We start from the raw sequence: 19772 nt of genomic DNA, 5'->3' as shown, positions 1-19772 counted from the left end.
GTGATTAATTTCATTTTATAACTCTCTTTGCTAATATATAAATACATTCTGTATGTCATTTTAGGTTGGCTTCCCCAGGAGGAGGACTCTAAGATTTGTGTATAGGATATTTATTAGGAAATGCTCTAAAAACGCACACCCAGAAGGGAGGTGGAAGCAAACTTTGGTAGAAGAAGACAAATTGTGATGGTGACTCAACAAGAAGGTCAGCCATTCCCACAGTGAGAGTTGAAATTGAGATGGCTTTCAGAGTTTTTCAGAGTTGAGGCAAGAGGTCCAGGTCTGGCTCCTCAGATTCACCATTACATATCTCTATTAAGCCAACACCGCTGACTGAATAGGAACCAATACAACATTCTGTAAAACATTTTATCTAGTATCCTTAGACTAGATGATGACAGACGATAGGGAGTCAGCATACCTTTGGATTGAGATTGTAAATATAAACTGTTTCTGATCCTTCTTTCTGGTAAGAATGCAAAAGAGCATGCATTCATATAGATTAATAGGCACATACCTCACAATTGCAGCCATGCTAATCACTACGATTAGGGCTGCTACTTGGTGGAATTCTAATATCCATCTTCAACATCTATCTGCCCTTTTAAGACATTTTGATGAATTAAACGGAGATTTAATGGATACCATTATTCTTGCATTTTATAGTTCTTTACTAGATCATAATATTTGCTCCCCCAATATACACGCAAAATGTGATATTCTTATTCTGATTGAGAAGAGCATTTTATTCTTTTTCCAAACACAGTTGCACCTAGACATAGCTCTCGAATTTCCTTGTTCTTGCATTTATCATTTCCCTCATTTTTCTTAACACCTGATATATTACATCCACTAGTACATTTTCTTTCATCAATATACCATTACAGTTCATTATAGGTGAAAATTTAAATAATTGCACTACTACTTTGTGCCAGGAGCTATCCATCGTCCAATAATTACCAATGACAAGGCTCCCGTTGAGAGCTGGCTGTTGGGTAATCCTGTTTCACAGTCCAATAAAGCAGGGAAATTGCTGTAGCCCTGCCTCTCCCTTGCCCCTCCCCTGCCCCTATCAGCTCATCTACCTCAAGGAAAATGAGTGCCTGACCTCAAGTATAAGCTCAAGTATCAGCTGAAGCATGGCCAACGTAGGGAGATCCTGTCTCTACAAAAAATTCAAAAATAGCCAGACAGGATGGCTTGCGCCTGCAGTGCCAGCTACTAAGGAGGCTGAGGGGAGAGGATCCCTTGAGCCTGGAAGGTCGAGGCTACAAATTTCCCTAATTGCACCACCGCACTCCAGTCTGGGCAACACAGAAAGACTGTCTTACAAAACAAAAAAACTATTGGCTCAAATAGCGACATTGAAAAGGTTGTCAAATTGCACTCACATATAGTGTTATAATAAACCGTATTATTAAGACATTCTTTCCTAAATTCTATGTCATATTTCTCCTATGACCCAGAGCAAAGACTTCCTTCTAATTTTCTCTGTGAAATTAGGTTATATCTCTTCTACTCTCCACTGAGATATAAAAATTATCTGTTAAATATTTTTAAAAATGATTTGAAATTATTTAAATAGTACCTACTAATGTAATAAAAATATTGATTCATTAAGAAATTGGGAAAATATGGGGATTATCTGTATGAAAGCAAATGTGCTAAAAACGTCTTCTTTCATAGTAGAAACACAGCAAGGAATGTCTAAAATCAAAATAAATAAATAAATGTGATTTAAATATGTTTTCAGACTATTGAGAAAAAAATGCCTGATACAGTATTTGAACGTTGTTGCTGCAGAAGTGAAGTTGGATAAGAGATGAATGGTAGGAAGAAGAGTTCCAGGTTTTCATTGTAAGCCTTAAGTGTAATTTGTCTTTTATTTGTTTGTTTGTTTTTAGACGGAGTCTCACTCTGTCGCCCAGGCTGGAGCACAGTGGCGCAATCTCAGCTCACTGCAAGCTCCGCCTCCCAGGTTCACGCCATTCTCCTGCCTCAGCCTTCTGAGAAGCTGGGACTACAGGCGCCTGCTACTACGCTGGCTTAGTTTTTTGTATTTTTAGTAGAGACCGGGTTTCACCGCGTTAGCCAGGATGGTCTCGATCTCCAGACCTCGTGATCTGCCCGCCTTGGCCTCCCAAAGTGCTGGGATCACAGGCGTGAGCCACCGCGCCCTGCCAATTTGTCTTTTTTAATGATGTACACATATTACCTTAATATGAGTACAAACAAAACTAAACTTAGTAGAATTCCATAAATGTAAGATTAACAGGTCCTTATAATTTAAGACATTTTACAAAGAAGCTTTAAACATCAATAGAGGATACCATCAATTGTAGCATCTAGGTTAAATATTTATATATCAAAAGTACATTCATATAATGTTTAAGCCAATTTAAGGCATATATTTTTATTACTATGACAACACTAGAAAGCAAGAAAAACTACATAACTAAAGTGCAAATGTGAGGATTCTCTTTTCAATCAGTGTCCAGTTGTTTGATTATTTGGAGATGTGCTAATTAATTTTGCTTTGGACTCTAAAGACAAGTGTTAACATATAAATTTAATTAAATGATGATATGATTTGGCTCTGTGTCTCCACCCAAATCTCATCTCTTAATTGTAATCCCCACATGTTGAGGGAGGGACCTGGTGGGAAGTGATTGGATCATGGGGACGGCTTCCTCCATGGTACTCTTGTGTTAGTGAGTGAGTTCTGTGAACCCGGAAAATCTGAGACAGGTCTCAGTTAATTTAGGAAGTTTATTTTGTCAAGGTTGAGGACATGTCCATGTGATGACATGTGCCCAAGGTGGTTGGGGCACAGCTTGGTTTTACACATTTTAGGGAGACATGAGGCATCAATCAACATGTAAGAAGTACATTGGTTCAGTTTGGAAAGGCGGGACATCTTGAAGCAAGGGCAGGAAGACTAGAAGGGAAAAGGGAGCTTTTAGGTCACAGATAGGTGAGACACAAGCAGTTGCATTCTTTTGAGCTTTTGATTAGCTTTCCAAAGAAGGCAATCCAATATGCATCCATTTTAGTGAGCAGAGGGATAAATTTGAATAAAATGGGAGGCAGGTTTGCCATAAGCAGTTTACAGCTTGAGTTTTTCTTAGTGATTTTGGGGACCCAAGATATTTTCCTTTCACAGTTCTCACAAGATCTGATGGCTTAGAAGTGTTTGGAAGTTCCCCTCCCTTATGCTCTCTCTCTTGCTGCCTTGTAAAGAAAGTGTTTGCTTCTCCTTCACCTTCTGCCATAATTGTAAGTTTCCTGAGGCCCTCCCAGTCATGCAAAACCATGGGTCAGTTACAACTCTTTTCTTGATAAATTACCCAGTTTCAGGTAGTTCTCTATAGCAGTGTGAAAATGGGCAAATACAGAAAATTTGGTACTGGGAGTGGCGCACTGCTATAAAGATAACCTGAAAATGTGGAATGAACTTTAGAACTGGGTAACAGGCAGAGGTTGGAACAGTTTGGAGGGCTTGGAAGAAGACAGGAAGATGTGGGAAAGTTTGGCACTTCCAAAAGACTTGTTGAATGGTTTTGACCAAAATGCTGATAATGATATGGACAGTGAAGTCCAGGATGAGGTGGTGTCAGATGGAAATTAGGAGCTTGTTGGGAACTGGAGCAAAGTTCTTGCTATGCTTTAGCAAAGGGACTGGCAGCATTTTGCCCCTGCCTCAGAGATCTGTGGAACTTTGAACTTGAGACAGATAATTAAGGGTATCTGACAGAAGAAATTTCTAGGCAGCAAAGTGTTCAAGATGTGACGTGTTTTTTCTGAATGCATACAGTGATATGTATTCACAAAGAGATTATCTGAAACTGAAACTTTTGTTTAAAAGTGAAGGAGAGCATAAAAACTTGGAAAATATGTAGCCTGGCCATGTGGTAGGAAAAAAAAAAAAAATTTTTCTTGGGAGAAATTCAAGTGATTGACTGCAGAAATTAGCATCAATAAAGAGAATTTGAATGTTACTAGCCAAGACTATGGGGAAAATATCTCCAGGGCATTTCAGAGATCTTCACAGCAGCACCTCCCATCACAGGCCTGGAGGCCTAGGAGGAAAAAAAAAAATGGTTTCTTGGGCAGGCCCAGGGTCCTACTACTCTGTTCAGGCTTAGGACATGATGCCCTGTGTTCCATCCAGTCCAGCTCTAGCCATGGCTAAAAGGTACAGCTCACAGCTCAAGCCATTGCTTCAGGGGGTGCAAGCCTCAAGCCTTAGTGGTTTCCATGTAGTGTTGGGCCTGTGGGTGCACAGAAGACAACAGCTGAGCTTGGGAGCCTCTGCCTAGATTTCAGAGGATATCTGGAAATGCCTAAATGTCCAGGCAGAAATCTGCTGCAGGAGCAGAGCCCACATGGAGAACTTCTACTAGGGCAATGCAGGGAAGGAATGTGGGGTAGGATCCCCCACACAGAGTTCCCACTGGGGCCCTGCCTAGTGGGACTGCGAGAAGAGGTCCACTATCCTCCAGATCCCAGTATAATAGTTCCAGTGACAGTTAGTACTGTGCACCTGGAAAAGTCACAAACACTCAGAGCCAGTCCATGAAAGCAGCTGTGTGGGGACTCTACCCTGCAGAGTCACAGGAGTAGAGCTGCCCAAGGCCTTGGAGGCCCACATCTTGCATCAGTGTGCCCTGGTCATGAGACATGGAGTTAAAGGAGATTATTTTGGAGCTACAAGATTTAATGAGTATCCTGCCTGGTTTTCAACTTGCATGGGGCCTGTGGCCCCTTTGTTATGGCCAATTTCTCTTATCTGGCATGAGAACGTTTACCCAATGACTCTATCCCCATTGTATCTTGGAAGTAACTAAGTTGTTTTTGATTTTACACTCTCATAAGTGAAAGGACCTTGCCTTGTCTCCCATAATACTTTGGACTTGGACCTTTGAGTTAATGCTGGAATGAGTTAAAGATTTGGGGTAATTGTTGTGAAGGCATGATTGGTTTTGAAATGTAAGAAGGACATGAGATTTGGGAGGGGGCAGGTGCAGAATGATATGGTTTGGCTCTATGTCCCCACCCAAATCTCAAGTCAAATTGTAATCCCCATGTGTCTAGGGAGGGACCTGGTGGGAGGTGATTAGATCATGGGGGCAATTTTCCCCATGCTGTTCTTGTGATAGTGAGTTCTCACAAGAGCTGATGGTTTAAAAGTGTTTGGCAGTTCCCCTCTCGCTTTCTCTCTCTCCTGCTGCCTGTGAAGAAGGTGCTTGCTTCTCCTTTCACCATGATTATAAGTTTCCTGAAGCCTCCCTAGCCATGCAAAACTATGAGTCCATTAAGCCTCCTTTCTTTATAAATTACCCAGTCTCAGATAGTTCTTTATAGTAGTGTGAAAACAGACTAATACAAATGACTATATAAAATATATTATCAGTGTCTGTAAAAATATGAAATCATTTTTGAACACTAATGAAGAACCTGGTTTCAGTGATTTTTTTTCCTCAGTTTTTATTTAGAAAGTTTAGTGAAACAAATGTAGCGTCACAGTTTAGGAATACTTTAATCTCACTATAATTTAACATTGTAAAAAATCTACTAATTTTTGATTTCCAACAATAAAATTTATAAAAATAATTTTACATTTATAAAATGAATTATTTCACAATAAATTATTCATTTCTATTACCTGAAAAAAGTTGAATACTATATAAAAGTGATAACTTCCCTTATCAATATTTTGAAAATATGCTGAAAATATCAGTTCCTTTTTTCCAGCATCTTTGGCAGTTCAGTATATAAAAATATAATATTACAAATCCCCCTGACTATAGTTATTGAAGCAGAATCATTGCTAATAATTTCAAAGACATAGCTGTTTAGTAAATATACACGAATAAATTACAGGGTTCACTAAAATAAATGTTATCGTTCATGCTTTAAAGGTATTTGCTATGTTCTGAATTTTTGTGTTTTCCAAAATTCACATGCTGACACCTAGTCCCCAGGGGGATGGTATTAGGAGGTGGGGCCTTTGGAGGGTGATTCAGTCATGAGAATTAGTACCTTTATTAAAGAGAGCCGAGAGAGCTACCTTGTTCCTTTTATGTGTAAAGACACAGCTAGAAAATGCCATGTATGATCCAGAGACCTAATTTGTTGATTCCTTAATCTTGGACTTCCCACCATTGAGAACAGTGAGAAATGAATTTCCGTTATTTATAAGCTGCCAAGTTCACAGTACTTTGTTACAGCAGCCTGCACAGACCAAGGCAGTATTTTGTTTTAATGTCTTCTAAGGGAACATCCCCCTCCCCTAAGTAAACAAAAATCTACAAAAGTTATTTGTATGATAAAAATCAAAAACATTCTTATTCACGAAATAGAAACTACAGTAAATTTTCAAATACTAAGAGTTAAAAAACTCCCCCATATGATATATTTTACAGTTTCACAAGGGTACCAGGTCTTGAAGGAATTTTATTAAATCTATTAAATCATAGATAGCTTTTAATAATCATGTTTCTACTTCAAGAGTTCAATTTTACTTTAAGAGCTAATAAGTTACTTAATATTACTATAACCGTTTTACTTACAGGGTAAGTGGGATATATGACATCATAATCTTAGACATTTAAAAAATCCTGAGAAAGATTATCTAATTCAATCTTTTACAGCTTGGGATCCTCTTTTTCAAAAAATGTTATTGATAATTACTGAACCAGTTTTTCCAGTTTTCCCTCTCCTCAACCAGAGACGAGCCACTGCCTCATGAGGTGGCCCATGCTTAATTTGTTTTAAAATAAATTCCAGCTTTAAGTGATATCAGAGAGTTTAAGGCTCCAATGAACTGTACTCCTCAGTCTAGAATTTGACATTTGGTACATCCCTGGGCTGCTACATTTTAAAGAATCTGCTAAGCCAGTCATTTTGCTTTGTTTTTGTTTTCATCAAAATCTATGTGGTGAATCTTTTATTTTCTCTAATGTTTTTAAAGAAAAGTCTTGTTAAAACTACAAAAGTGGTTTCTTATTCTAGGCACAACAATTTTACACTCACCGCTTATCAGTAAATATATATTATAGGCAATATGATGAATAGTATCCAATCATCATTCAACTGCATATATTTAAAAACCACACTATGAGTAAGAAGTTCACATTTTTCATTCCACATCAAAGATTCATTAAGTCAACTAGACCTGGGTTTGAATGTGGTTGTCTCACTCGTTAATGTTGGTGAACTTTTGTTATATTCCTTAAACCCTCAAGCTAAACTTTCCCTTATTTATAAAAGAGAGAAAATGATATCTCTCCTACAGTGTTATTGTGAGGACTAAATAAGGAACATGGGTGGTAGATGGCTAACGTGTCCTCAGAATCAGCTCTCTCAGAGTGGCATGACTTTGGCTGACACAGACTTTCCACCTATAGATAACTCTCCTGGCCACCCTGGGAGCCAGCTGTGGGCATGTGCTAATTTCTAGTCAATGGATAACTATTTCTAAATTGTTTCAGGAGAAAGAAATAGATGCCTCTCTTGGTTTAGTCACTGTTTTAGGGGTTTCTTTGTTACAATTCACCCTCTACCCTAACTGATAAAACCAACATGCTTTTGCTTACCATACATCTTCAAATAAAGTCAGATTTCAAAAAGTATCCTGTCGTCCTTGGAATGGTTTTTTGTATTTTTCTAAACTTAAGACAGGAATATTTAACTCTAAAGCAAAGAGTTGCTTCTTTACCACAGAATGTCCATAAGAGATTCTTCTTGAAAAAGATACAGCCTATTCTACTGCAACTGCTTTATTTTTCTAATCTGCAAGTTTATAATTTATTTTTAAAAATTTAGCTAATTTTATATTAAACCGGGATTTCTGATCCACTATTTTCAGTCAAAAATGAACACTTTGTTCTGCATCACATCACAATAAAGCAATTATTTACAAATTTAAATTAACATTAATAAAACAAATGAAACTCATACATAAGATTCAATTGGTTCGGGCACAATGCAGGGGCAGTTGGAAAAAATACCCTATATAAACATCTTCAAACTCAGATACACATTGGTTGCGTGTGAAAGTTTTACATAGTAGCAACAACAAACAGAATGAACGTATAAACAAGAAAATAGGACACCATGTTATAACAGCACCATGAAGAAGCCTTGGCTAAGAGTTTGCCAAAAGTGCTATCCTGAGTTATTTCAAGATCAACAACTTTTCACATTTATGTAGTGCCGTTCTGAAGTAAACACGTTTTCACAATTGCTTTTGTTTGGAGAGATGCTGGTGTGAAATGACTGATGCTTGGTTTGCAGCTATTTTGTACTGTTCTTGCCCAGAGCCTTGCGGTGGGGAAGGGAGTGGGGTTTCAGGAGTTGCTGAAAAGGAATCAGAGAATTGAGTGTGATGGTGGCAGTCAGCCTTCCCCACCCCATTAAACCCTACACAGCACCAATACACATTAGCATGATCTGGCAATGTTTTAAAAAGATCCTATATAGAATAGTGATTTGTAGAATGTATTATTGGCCCATGACATACTGTTAGAGAGTACTCTTACCTTACCTCCCAAATAACATTAAATAGAAAGAGGTCATGTTAAAAAAATTTTTTCATAATCACTTTAAGGTGTTTCCTGCCTTTCTTAAAAGCATTTATAAGCATTTGATTCTCTAATAAACCTACCAGGAAAAAAGGCAATGAAAAGAATTAACAGAAGGATCGTTTTCTCAAATATTAGAAAGCAATGTTTATAATTTTTACCATCAAAATTCACATAAAATAAAAATATAATTCAGACATATTAAATGACATAAAAAATTAAGGTTAAGGTGCTTTATAAATGTTCTGAAATCTAAGTTGTAGTCAAAAGCATCTGAAAACTACTGGCTCTTTTTGCTTCAAAATTATTCTATTACAATTGAGCTTGCCTGTCCCATCCCCTTTGATGCAAAGAGCAAGCCTGAGTAATTGAATAGAAAGTAATTGAATACAAAAAGATTGAATTGAATGTAAAAAGTTAGTTTCAAAACTTCATTGTCTAAAATAGTAGTTCTTTCCATTGTAAAATGTAACTATATTATAAAATAATCTAGCAGTTATTCTGTAATTTGTAGAAACTTGAAATATTTTAGTATTCACACTTATTGTTACTGGATTATTCCACATAGTAAACAGAACTAACAGAAGATGTTTGATGATCAGACTGAGGCTTTGTAAACTTTATAGCTTATGTCTCAACAGTTTTAAAAAATTATCTACAAAACAAGAACAGCCTCCTTCTGCCTGGTGTTCATTAATACATTAGCTTTATATTATTGTTAAGTATGGACTAGCAATTACTCAGAAGCAAAATTTTTAAGTGCCATTTAAATGACAAACCAATATCAAAATCTGCTTTTAAAATTATTTCTGGCTATTTAGACTAGATCTAAGACTGCAGTAGCCTTCTCTAAAAGACCAAGAAAATATGCATGAATTTAACTTTTGGTTGTGTTTAATATCCTGCTTGCATAAAATATAAATTATTTCAAATGAGGATAGTAAAGCCAAGTTTTCTTTTACAAATAAATCCCACAAATACTATGTGGAAAGAACAAGAATAAAAATGAGTGTAACAATGTGATTTTTAAAAGACTAGGGTCAGCAAATATGTTTTTAAAATACTAGAACACTAGCCCTTAAAAAGTATTCAACCACCAGCAGAACTGTCCAACTCTCTTGCCAGTTGATTCCTACAATGCTTAATGTGTTGTTAATGTGTTTCATTTTGCGAGTTTATGAATAACTGATCTTTAAGAGACACAACTCCATAAACTCTCTAGTATGGTATTAAGCTTGCCCTTCTCTTTCTGCTCTTGATTATCTATCAAATGAAAACAGTAAGATCTATTTTGCAAGGATGGTCCCAAATAATGTCTTTCAAGTACATTGGAAATCCAAGATTATGCGATAGTTTTCTATAATTTATATTTTTCCTAACAATTTCATTTCTTTCTCTCTGTCATATACTCAAAGAATTTTGGTTTCAGATACTGTTTACACAAAGATCTACCTATGCTTGTATCTAAAAGACAGCATGGTAACATGAAGTTCTGTGGCCTCTACGTTCCCTACCAGTGGCTAGAAGTCAGGTGGTACTTGGTAAATTGTTGCATTGCATACAACATTTGGGAAAAAAAATGTTGTAGCTAGCTATTAAAGACTATTGTAAATTCAGTAAGCAATAAGAGTATGCATAATAATTACATCACAATAACTCAAGTCATCTCAGTGAGTTAGTAGGTTTGGTGTTCAGAGGCAATAGATCGAAGGTAAATCTGAGATTAATTACATTAAATTCAGAAGCAATTAATCAGTTAATCTAGATATTTTATCAAATAATTAGAGACCTGTATCACCAGAATAGCCTAGAAAAATAAAATTATCATGAAGGTTATAATAATAGATTAACTTATCTACTAAGAATCTCTATAGTATTTATATAGTCATCTGAGTTCCAAGGAGTTTTCATAAGCCGCCCTCACTGCACAATTCTGATGTGAATGAATTCTAGTTACCGTGGCTTAAACAGCACCAGTCTGGCAACAACATGGTTCAAGTTTCAGTCACCACGGTAACTCACAATTAGTGAGTAATTTCATAAATACAGACTCCACTGCCAACTCTTCAGTCTGCAAACAACTATCTAAATAACGGATGTGCTTTATGATCAATGACTGATCATGTCACAATTTTTAGTCTGTCCATGATTGGTCACTGAGCATCTTCTATTCAGTTCAGGCATGGAAAACAAACTGCATATGGTGGCTGTGTCGCCTTCTTGTTTCCTAGTGGTAAATTCACTCACATTTTACAAAACCGAATAATTGAATTAGAATTGACCAACAACAGTGAAAGTGCAGAAAAGGAATAGAAGGTGATAATGCTGGAAGTGACATACAAATAGAACACAAATGCAATCACAGAAGAAGTAGCTGTCCATGGGAATACTGCCGCTGCTGTTGTTTGAGTCTCTAAATATGCAGCCAAGAACTTAGCAAAGGAAAACTTGTCCACATAAATGAGAAAGCTGGATGTGTCAAAAGGGGAGAAGGTGCCCCAAAAGAAGTGAACGCGGCAAAAGAAATTTCACATTAAATGAATTCTCAGAAACATGCCAGGACATTGAGAATACAAGGGATTAAAATGTTGAAAGCTGATCCAAATTTCCCAACGAGTAAAACTCATCAGGGCGTAGAAAAGATCCTCACTTCCTAATGTAAGTTTTAGAAGGTGACAAGAACTGGTCAAACTGCGTTTCACAATTATTTTATAAAGACACAAAACACTTCGATTGTCAATATTCCTAATGTTTTAATTACAGTGTACCAACTGAAATGTTTTATATTTAATTCTACAAAAAAAGTATAAAGATTACATTTCTTTAGTTTCCATAAACATTCAGAGAGTTCTTAATGTTTTCACAAATATTTTTGAAGGTCCCAAGCAGGAAATAATTTTCCCATTGATTATTAAGATTCCTTTGCATGGTTTCAGCTTACATTGTGGTTTTTACGGCCTCACACTACCACCCAGAGCGAGGACTACTTGTATACTCTTTTGTGCTCCCCAGATCTATGAAGTAGAAAGATTTTTCTTACATTTTCATTTTAGGAAGCAAACTGACGTCTAGGGAGAATAAGTGACAAGCTGAATAACAATCTTCTACTGCTGAGTCCCAGATGAGAAATTACACCAAGTTTTTGCCATTTCTGGTTACTAATAGATTCTTTCCCACAATTCCACTTTTTCTCAGGTAATTAAGAAATATCATGGTTGAAAAGTAGCCTATATACTTACAGATCTGGTCTGCATGAACCAGTGTTGACATAGGACCTAAAAGTATAGTTTGCCCGGTTAATGGATCTTGAGACAAATGTGGATGCATTGGATGATGGAGATGACTACCGTCATTGGAAGCCCCTACAAAAGATAAAAAGATGCTGTGTTAGTGATATTTAATCAGGAACAGCAAGTTTACCTTGAAACAAATGTTTTGATTGACAGCTTAAATATTGCTATTTTTGCCAAGTGCTTTTTGGGAATTCAAAAACAAATTGACAGAACCACTGGCATATTAAGAACAATGTCAGCTTTCACTGTACATTGGCTAGATTAATGTTGCATCATATTATGCTGTATATTAAAAATGGACTTTGTGTGCCATTTCCTGGAATCATTAGGTTCGCTGCCTGTTGTTAAGGCAATTCCAAGAATCACTTACCTCAAGTTTATAGTATTTGAGATCACCGTAATAGCATGAACAACTTTCATTTCAGAAAGATATCATTAGGAACAAATTATGCACCAGAAAACTAAAAACAAATATGATGATTTTACAAGGAAATTTAATCTAGATTGGAATGCAAAATAAATTTCTTAACTTATTCCTGACATTTATTGCAACAGTGAAATATCATTTTCCCATTCTACTATTTTGTGTCAATTAATTATTTCAGGAACACAATGTTCATTTTTAAGATATTTTATATATATATATATATGTATTAGGTTATATTGCAATTCCAGTATCCTTGAAGTTTTAAACAAATCAGGGCATGAAAAACCATGATATATTTGAAGAGGTCATAAAACCAGGAAATTTGTTTCTGTTTGCCATGTTTGGAAGGATCTGAAAATTTAAGTCAGAGGGACTGTGGAGTAGAGGTGGTGGAGGCTAATAAGAACGGGAGTTGAGGCTGTGCACGGTGGCTCACGCCTGTAATTCCAGCACTTTGGGGGAGCCGAGGCTGGCAGATCACAAGGTCAGGACATGGTGACCATCCTGGTGAACACAGTGAAACCCCGTCTCTACCAGAAATACAAAAATTAGCCAGGTGTGGTGGCGTGTGCCTGCAGTCCCAGCTACTCTGGAGGCTGAAGCAGGAGAATCACTTGAACCAGGGAGTCGTAGGTTGCAGTGAGCCGAGATCACACCACTGCACTCCAGCCTGGAGACTGAGCGAGACTCTGTCTCAAGAAAACAAAAAAAGAATGGGGGCTTGAATCTGTCCAAGTATTTTTGTCTCTCTGACGGGTCTTGCACATTTTTTAAATGTAAAAACTTGAGTTCATTATGCCGTAGCAGAAGGAGAAAAATTCAGGAGCATCACAGTGACTTCAATAGATGAATTAAATATGGACCAAAAAAAGGGTCAAACTTATATTTAGTGTGATTCTAATCAATAAAGTAGAAATTCTTCAATGTACTCACCACCTAGTAGCATTTCCTGAAGCAGATTGTCAATTTTGACCATCCCAAAAAGTTTAACGAACTGTATTTGCTCAATCATTTGCCAAGTGATGCTCTGCAGTGTGGGCAGGAGCAGAAGCAACTCTCCAAACCTCCCCCGGGAGTCATACTGCCGATCATTAATGTAGTCCTCCAAACCGATCTGCACTTGGAATCTCATGTTCTTAATTTTTACTGGATCACTTAGCCCTTTTGCATCTAACCAAGGAATAAGAAAGGCAGCAGATTTAACCTAATTAGAGTGTGAAGACAATAAATATTCTAATCTTGAAAAGTAGTTTAATTTTTATTATATTAATTCTCTAGTGGAATTTTGAAAACCAACCTGGATCAAAAAATACAATTGCCTTTAAACAAGCATACTCATTGTCATCAATCTGGATTTCTTGAAATGGTCTAACCAGCTCATCTAGAACACGATTGGCCACACGGCTAATCTCAACTTCACAGCTGTTGCGGTGAATAACATAGTTGTTTCCTAGGGAAGAGAAAACAACAGCAACAAAATAACCACCTGTCTCCTAAAATTGTCAGCATTGTTTAAAATTTAACAAACCTGTGTTTAAAATAGTCTACCCTTGAAGGAATAGTGATGTACTTTCTCTCTCAGTGGTGTTGTTAGTTATGCTGGAAAAACTCAAGCATGCTTAAAGGACGAATAACATTGATAATGTGATCACATGCATTTTAATGGTATCAGTCACTTGTGATAACACAAAAGCGCAGACTAATAACATGCTAATAATTGACAAGAGAAAATCTAAATATAATGATTAGTTTTTCTCTGTGTCACTCATCTATTAGAGTTTTATTCACTAATGACTATAATACAAACCCTAAAGAATCTTTCTTGTTTACAGTGGATTAAAAACAGCACTTTGATACTCTAGGCATTCTAGGCATACACTATTGAGACAGTTTTAACACGCCTAAGTAAGGGAAGCTGATTTTTTTTTTTAATTAGCATGTGAATTCTCATGAGTTGCCTCTGATAGTATATTTTCTCTTCCTGGACTTCTTTAAATAGAGGTAGGATAACCACTTTATAAGGCTGACTTTAAGGGAGTTCAAAACTTGGGTGGCAAGCTAGACCACCTATTCCCTAAAGATCTTGCTAACTCAGAAATTCTCTGGCTATAATATAATGGACATTTTTATAGCCTTCAAAAATAACAGCTGAATTGTTATTTTCTGGTTTTATAAAAAGACAAATATTCTAAATTCTTTCACTGCAGGCAAAGACAATCCTCAGGGTAACAGCATACTCAACGGTACCCTCGCTCTTTCTTTTTTCTCCAGCTTTATGGAGGTATGACCGTCAAACAGAATTGTATATATTTAAGGTGTACAACGTGATTTTTTGTTTGTTTGTTTTTAGACAGAGTCTCTCTCTATCGCCCAGGCTGGAGTACAGTGGCACGATCTCAGCTTGCTGCAACTTCTACCTCTCAGGTTCAAGTGATTCTCATGCCTCAGCCTCCAGAGTAGCTGGGATCACAGGCGCCCGCCACCATTTCCGGTTAGTTTTTTGTATTTTTAGTAGAGACAAGGTTTCACCATGTTGGCCAGGCAGGTCTCGAACTCCTGATATCAAGTGATCCTCCTGCCTCTGTCTGGGATTACATGCATGAGCCACCATGCCTGGCCCAATGTAATGCTTTGATGGGTATCTACATTGTGAAATAATTACCATGGTAAAACTAATTAACATATATTTCATTTCACATAGTTAATATCTTTTTTTGAGCTTCACTCTTTATGAAATGTTAGCTTACCTAATTATTCTGGGTAAACCAATTTAGAACTAGAATTTATACAGTAGACATTTTGTTTTCTAGGTATATTGCATTTAAGTCTATAACGAGAACAGTATTCTAGGTGTTTACTAGAAATGCAAGGGAGGTATTTAATAACATTTCAGGGCATAGTCTCCACAATCACATTATGTGGTTTAGAATCTTGGCTATATTCTTTACTAGCTTTGTGACCTTTGGTAAACTTTCTCTGCCTCCATTTCTTCACCTGCAAAATGGGCTGTAAATAATAGTACTAATCCCTTAGGGCTATTTCAAGGATTAAATGAGAGAATATATATATACATGTAATGTACTTAGACCAGTGCATTTACATAGTAAACCCGCAACAATATTAGATATTGTTATATTGTCTTCAATTTATTTATATTTGGGGCTAAAACATCTAGTGCAAAAATAAAATAATCTAGTCATATTTTCACACATGCCAGAGAGAGGTAGAGCTAGTAAGTGTCAGAAGGATCTCAACCCTCAAAACCTAATTGTATACATTAAGTAAAGTAGCGGAATTGGAGCAATTAATGAAGACAAATGTTTTTTCTTTATGTCTTCTCTACTCCACCACCCCACACCTATTATCCTTCTTTTGCCTCTTCTAGCATTCCTGTCTATCAAAATAGTCATTACCACCAGTACTTTTTTACTTGATCATTTTGTAGCATATCATGGGCTATCATGGGCAATAAGATCATAGGATGTAAACATTTTTTTTTTAAGCATATAAAATGAAAAGCAGACTCTGAGGAAATATGAAAACACATTGAGACTCCATAAGGCAGCCATATAAGTCATTAATTATTCATTCTGATATAACTTGAACATACCTCAATATTATGTTTACTGAACAACATCTCTTTTTTATTTTTAAATCTTAATGCTCCCTAATCATCTCATGGACTCTGAACTTACATACAGTCAAGGCGAGGAAAAATAAGGCCAAGTGAGGACACAATTAAATCCAACCTGTGAAGTGACAGCACCATTTGACAGTGTCTGCAAATACTTGATACATACAGAACAGACCCTGTATATTATTGCAAGAATAAAATATGCATAATTATTCTTATATTAAAAAAAAAACTTACCCAAAAGCAAAATATCTTTATACATCATGGATCTCTTTGTAGCTCCAAGGAGTAAGTGCTCCCCTGCGTGAGCTCTCAACAGTGCCACCTTAATGAAAAATTCTAAGTTTAACAATTAATTATAATATATAATGATTAAAAGATGACATGAATCTTGTTAACTTACAGTGTTCTTTAAGCCTGGGACTTTTTTTGTTGTTGTTTTAACAAACTATAGCATTCATAGATACATGCCATCAGTAAGCTTCCAGTTTTCTATGTAGCATGTCAATAGAATCAACTTTTCAAAAATTTTAAAACTATCTAGCAAGTCAATACAATAGCAGCAGGAAAAAAAAAGCAGAAAGTTACTGTTTGAAAGGGAAACAGAATCAAACAGACCAGAGTTCAAATCCCAGCATGGCCACTTACTACCTCTTTAACCTTGTGTAAGTTAACCTGTGTGTTTGGAACTTACTCATTTGTTTTCATCTATAAAATGGGAGTAGAGATAAAAAAAAAAAGCTCAGCATGTACTCATGAGTACTAAATGATAAAACATATATAAAACTTAATCTCCTGCATGTAATAAACTAAATAAACAAAAGCAAAGCAAAGACTTGTTGTAAGGAAAAGATGGGAGGTCTGGGTTCTGCCACTTTCTAGATTGAACCCCTAACTCTTTGCAGTAAGCTCTCAACTAAGCTTCATTCGTACATTAGATTACCTGCTGAGTATCACCACTAGGAAGTATAGGAAGCATTACAAATTTAATACCTACCAACATAACACTTCTCCAGTATCTTCACCTAGTAAATGTTGCCATAATCCAAAGTGCTTGTTCACATCAAAACAAGAGACTATTTTGAACCCTCTCTAACTCTACAGTAAATTCTAGTGCTGCTTCTCAAAATACAAGCCAAAGTGATCTACTTCTTTTCATCTCCATTGCTACCACCCCAGTCCAGGCTGAAAACTCTTTTAATGATTTCTTATTGTCCCTAGACTAAAATCCAAACTCCTCAAACATGGCCTCGCAGGTGATGGGAAGAGTGACAGTGGGTCAGTGCTGTGCCTCCCAGCCCTCATGTCTGTGACATCATCTTGCAGCACCCCTTGTTCACATTGCTTCTGCCTGACTCAGAACCTTGGACATGCTGTTCCTGTATCCGGAATGCTTTCTTTTCAGATTCTCCTGTGCTTGGCCCCTTGTCTTTCAGAGTCTCAGGTAATAACTTCTCTGGTCCTCAGTTTAAAGTCTCTCTTCTCATTTTATCCCCATTCTCCAACAACTCATTTTATTCCATTTTATAGCATTTTATAGAGTTTATCTCCACTTGGAATGAACTTTCTCATAATTTTTGAATTTTTAAGTTACCCACCTCTCTCAGAGTGTACATTTATGAGAATAGTGAAGAAATCTGTATTTTTACTGCTAAATACCCACAGTTCCTAAAACTGAACAGTAATCTAATAAATATTCATTTGATGAATTTATTGAATGAATTTTACTGATCTAGGATTCAGTTTTAGAAACTGTAAAATGAAGATGATAACACCTGTCACTGAGCTCCTGAGATAATTAAATGAAATTATGTAATTTATAGTGCAACTGAAAGCTAATTTCCCAGTGCCTTCTTCATAACAGACATTTACAAATTTGTGGCTAATTAATAAATGTTATACTGTTATTATTAAAGAATCAGTTGGCAAATTAAAACTGTTTCTCACTGGTTACTGGATTTTAATTTCCCAATTTTTAAATCATTGTATATATAAGTCAGCAATTTCTAAAGAAGAATGATAATAAAAATATAAAACTGATACATAATGTAACCCTACTTATATTGCTTGGGGTGAGACTGGTAGGTTTTAGCAATTTAGCATTATTCACTCTGGCATAACCTTCTGAGCCATGCTATCTTTATGATATGTCAATATTCATGACTCATACCAGGAAGGCAGTTACAGAGCCTTTTAAGAATTACTTCAGATTTCACTGTATTTTTTTTTCCTGTCACCAGGTGAAATGCTCTCTTAAAAATAAATATACACTAGTATGACACTTATCATTGTTAATTTAATGTGACAGAAAGGGAATTTTTCAAATTATTTTCATCTACAAATATTATACCCTACTTAGTAAGAACAGTTCAAAATGAATCTGAAACCAAAATACTTATCTTCATAATACAATCAGGAAATTCAAGTTTCTAAGCACTTATTAAAATATTATAATGGACATATGACAAAATATGAAAATATAAGTATTAGTAAAAGATCATTCTATATTTCCTTCTGTAATTTTATTTCTCTATAAATTTCTGATCATGCTTCTACAGACATTTTTTCTTTTTGCCAGACATATAACTTTTATACAATAAATTCTAGAATAAAACTGACAATGTGAAAGGTAAAACTTTATGTTAACTGCATGAAGTACCCAACAAGACAACATCATAACCTGTGTGGTTTCTGTCTAGGAGTGACCTGGTATTTCTGAGGAGGTTTATATAGCACCTTCAGTAAACGCAATACACAACATCCACCATTTGCTTCCCAGACATTCACTCTTCTAATACTTTGTCTCACAATGGCAGTTACATGCTATCTGCCTTTCTCCCTCACATAAGCCTTTTAAAATTCCAAAAGGGCAGAGGAGTGTTTTGTTCGGTTCTTGTCCAATCAATACATTTGCTACACCCCTAAAATAGAAGTCAAACAGTTGTGCCTCTTGATAGAACAAGGTGAATGGGTAAGAAAACCCAATCTTTTCTCATAATTGGTCTTTTGTCAAATATAGTAATATAGCATATGCATTACAAATAAAATGGAAAGAACATAAACTTAGCAAAGTTCAAGAAGCATTTTTAAAGCACTTATAAATTTTTAAATGTATACCTGATCATCCAACGGTAATTCACAGAAGGCAGGAATATATTTAGCCCATTCCACCAAGACTAGGAGCTGTTGTTTCATAGATTCGCAGACATCGCCAATACTTGCAATTTTCTTAACATTTATGTCAGTGCTTGACCCAGGGCTTGAGACTGAGATCTAGAATTAAGAAAAACATGATATTATCATTTAAAATCATAGATGGCCAACATTCCCCTTTTGTCTTTTGACTGTGACAAGTAAAGACCACAGAAGTAGGCACTATTGTTGTTACAGTATCTTGACAAATACTAAATATTTTAAATTGAAAAATAAAATACTGATTTAAATTGAAAAATAAAATACCTATCAGTTTACAAGTTAATTTAAAACCATTTCATTTATATAGCACCATCCTCTGGGAGCAGTATCTTATGTTAGTGGTCAAATCTGTACACTAAGTTTTACCCCGACTTTTGAGGAATTTTACAATCAAAATGGCTATATAAATAGATAGATAGTATCCATATGTAATATGCTCTTTGATTTTATTTTGAATTAAAGGTGATATTTTCTTTAATTTGTGGAAGTTTATGAAGAAAATGTTTTCATAAAGATTACCCAGTTGGGGAGACAAGAAGCGCAAGAACCATTTGTCTCGCTGCATTAAAAGGAAGCCCATCAAAATTAAATTAAGAAACCAATGTGTGACTCAGCAATGCTGAAGAGCTTAACATATA

At 35.9% G+C, this 19772-nt stretch overlaps 1 protein-coding gene across 2 annotated transcripts in view; it reads right to left on the bottom strand.

Annotated features, from left to right (window-relative positions):
* Positions 1–5479: 5479 nt before the first annotated feature.
* HNF4G (hepatocyte nuclear factor 4 gamma) overlaps positions 5480–19772 on the bottom strand; it is a 156879-nt gene continuing 142586 nt past the window's right edge. For both annotated transcript variants that reach the window (XM_038000375.2, XM_008000929.3), the window contains exons 5-10: positions 19057–19212; positions 16177–16264; positions 13603–13755; positions 13239–13475; positions 11825–11947; positions 5480–8361 (exon numbers count right to left, since the gene is read on the bottom strand). In XM_038000375.2, the coding sequence (XP_037856303.1) occupies positions 8240–8361; positions 11825–11947; positions 13239–13475; positions 13603–13755; positions 16177–16264; positions 19057–19212 (879 nt within the window). In that variant the 3' untranslated portion in view covers positions 5480–8239. The remainder of the gene's footprint in view (positions 8362–11824; positions 11948–13238; positions 13476–13602; positions 13756–16176; positions 16265–19056; positions 19213–19772) is intronic.

This window comes from Chlorocebus sabaeus, chromosome 8 (assembly GCF_047675955.1).
Source record: "Chlorocebus sabaeus isolate Y175 chromosome 8, mChlSab1.0.hap1, whole genome shotgun sequence".
NCBI classification, from domain to species: Eukaryota; Metazoa; Chordata; class Mammalia; order Primates; family Cercopithecidae; genus Chlorocebus; species Chlorocebus sabaeus.
Note: the sequence above shows the minus strand (reverse complement) of the source record. Positions and strands in the feature narration are given on the sequence as shown.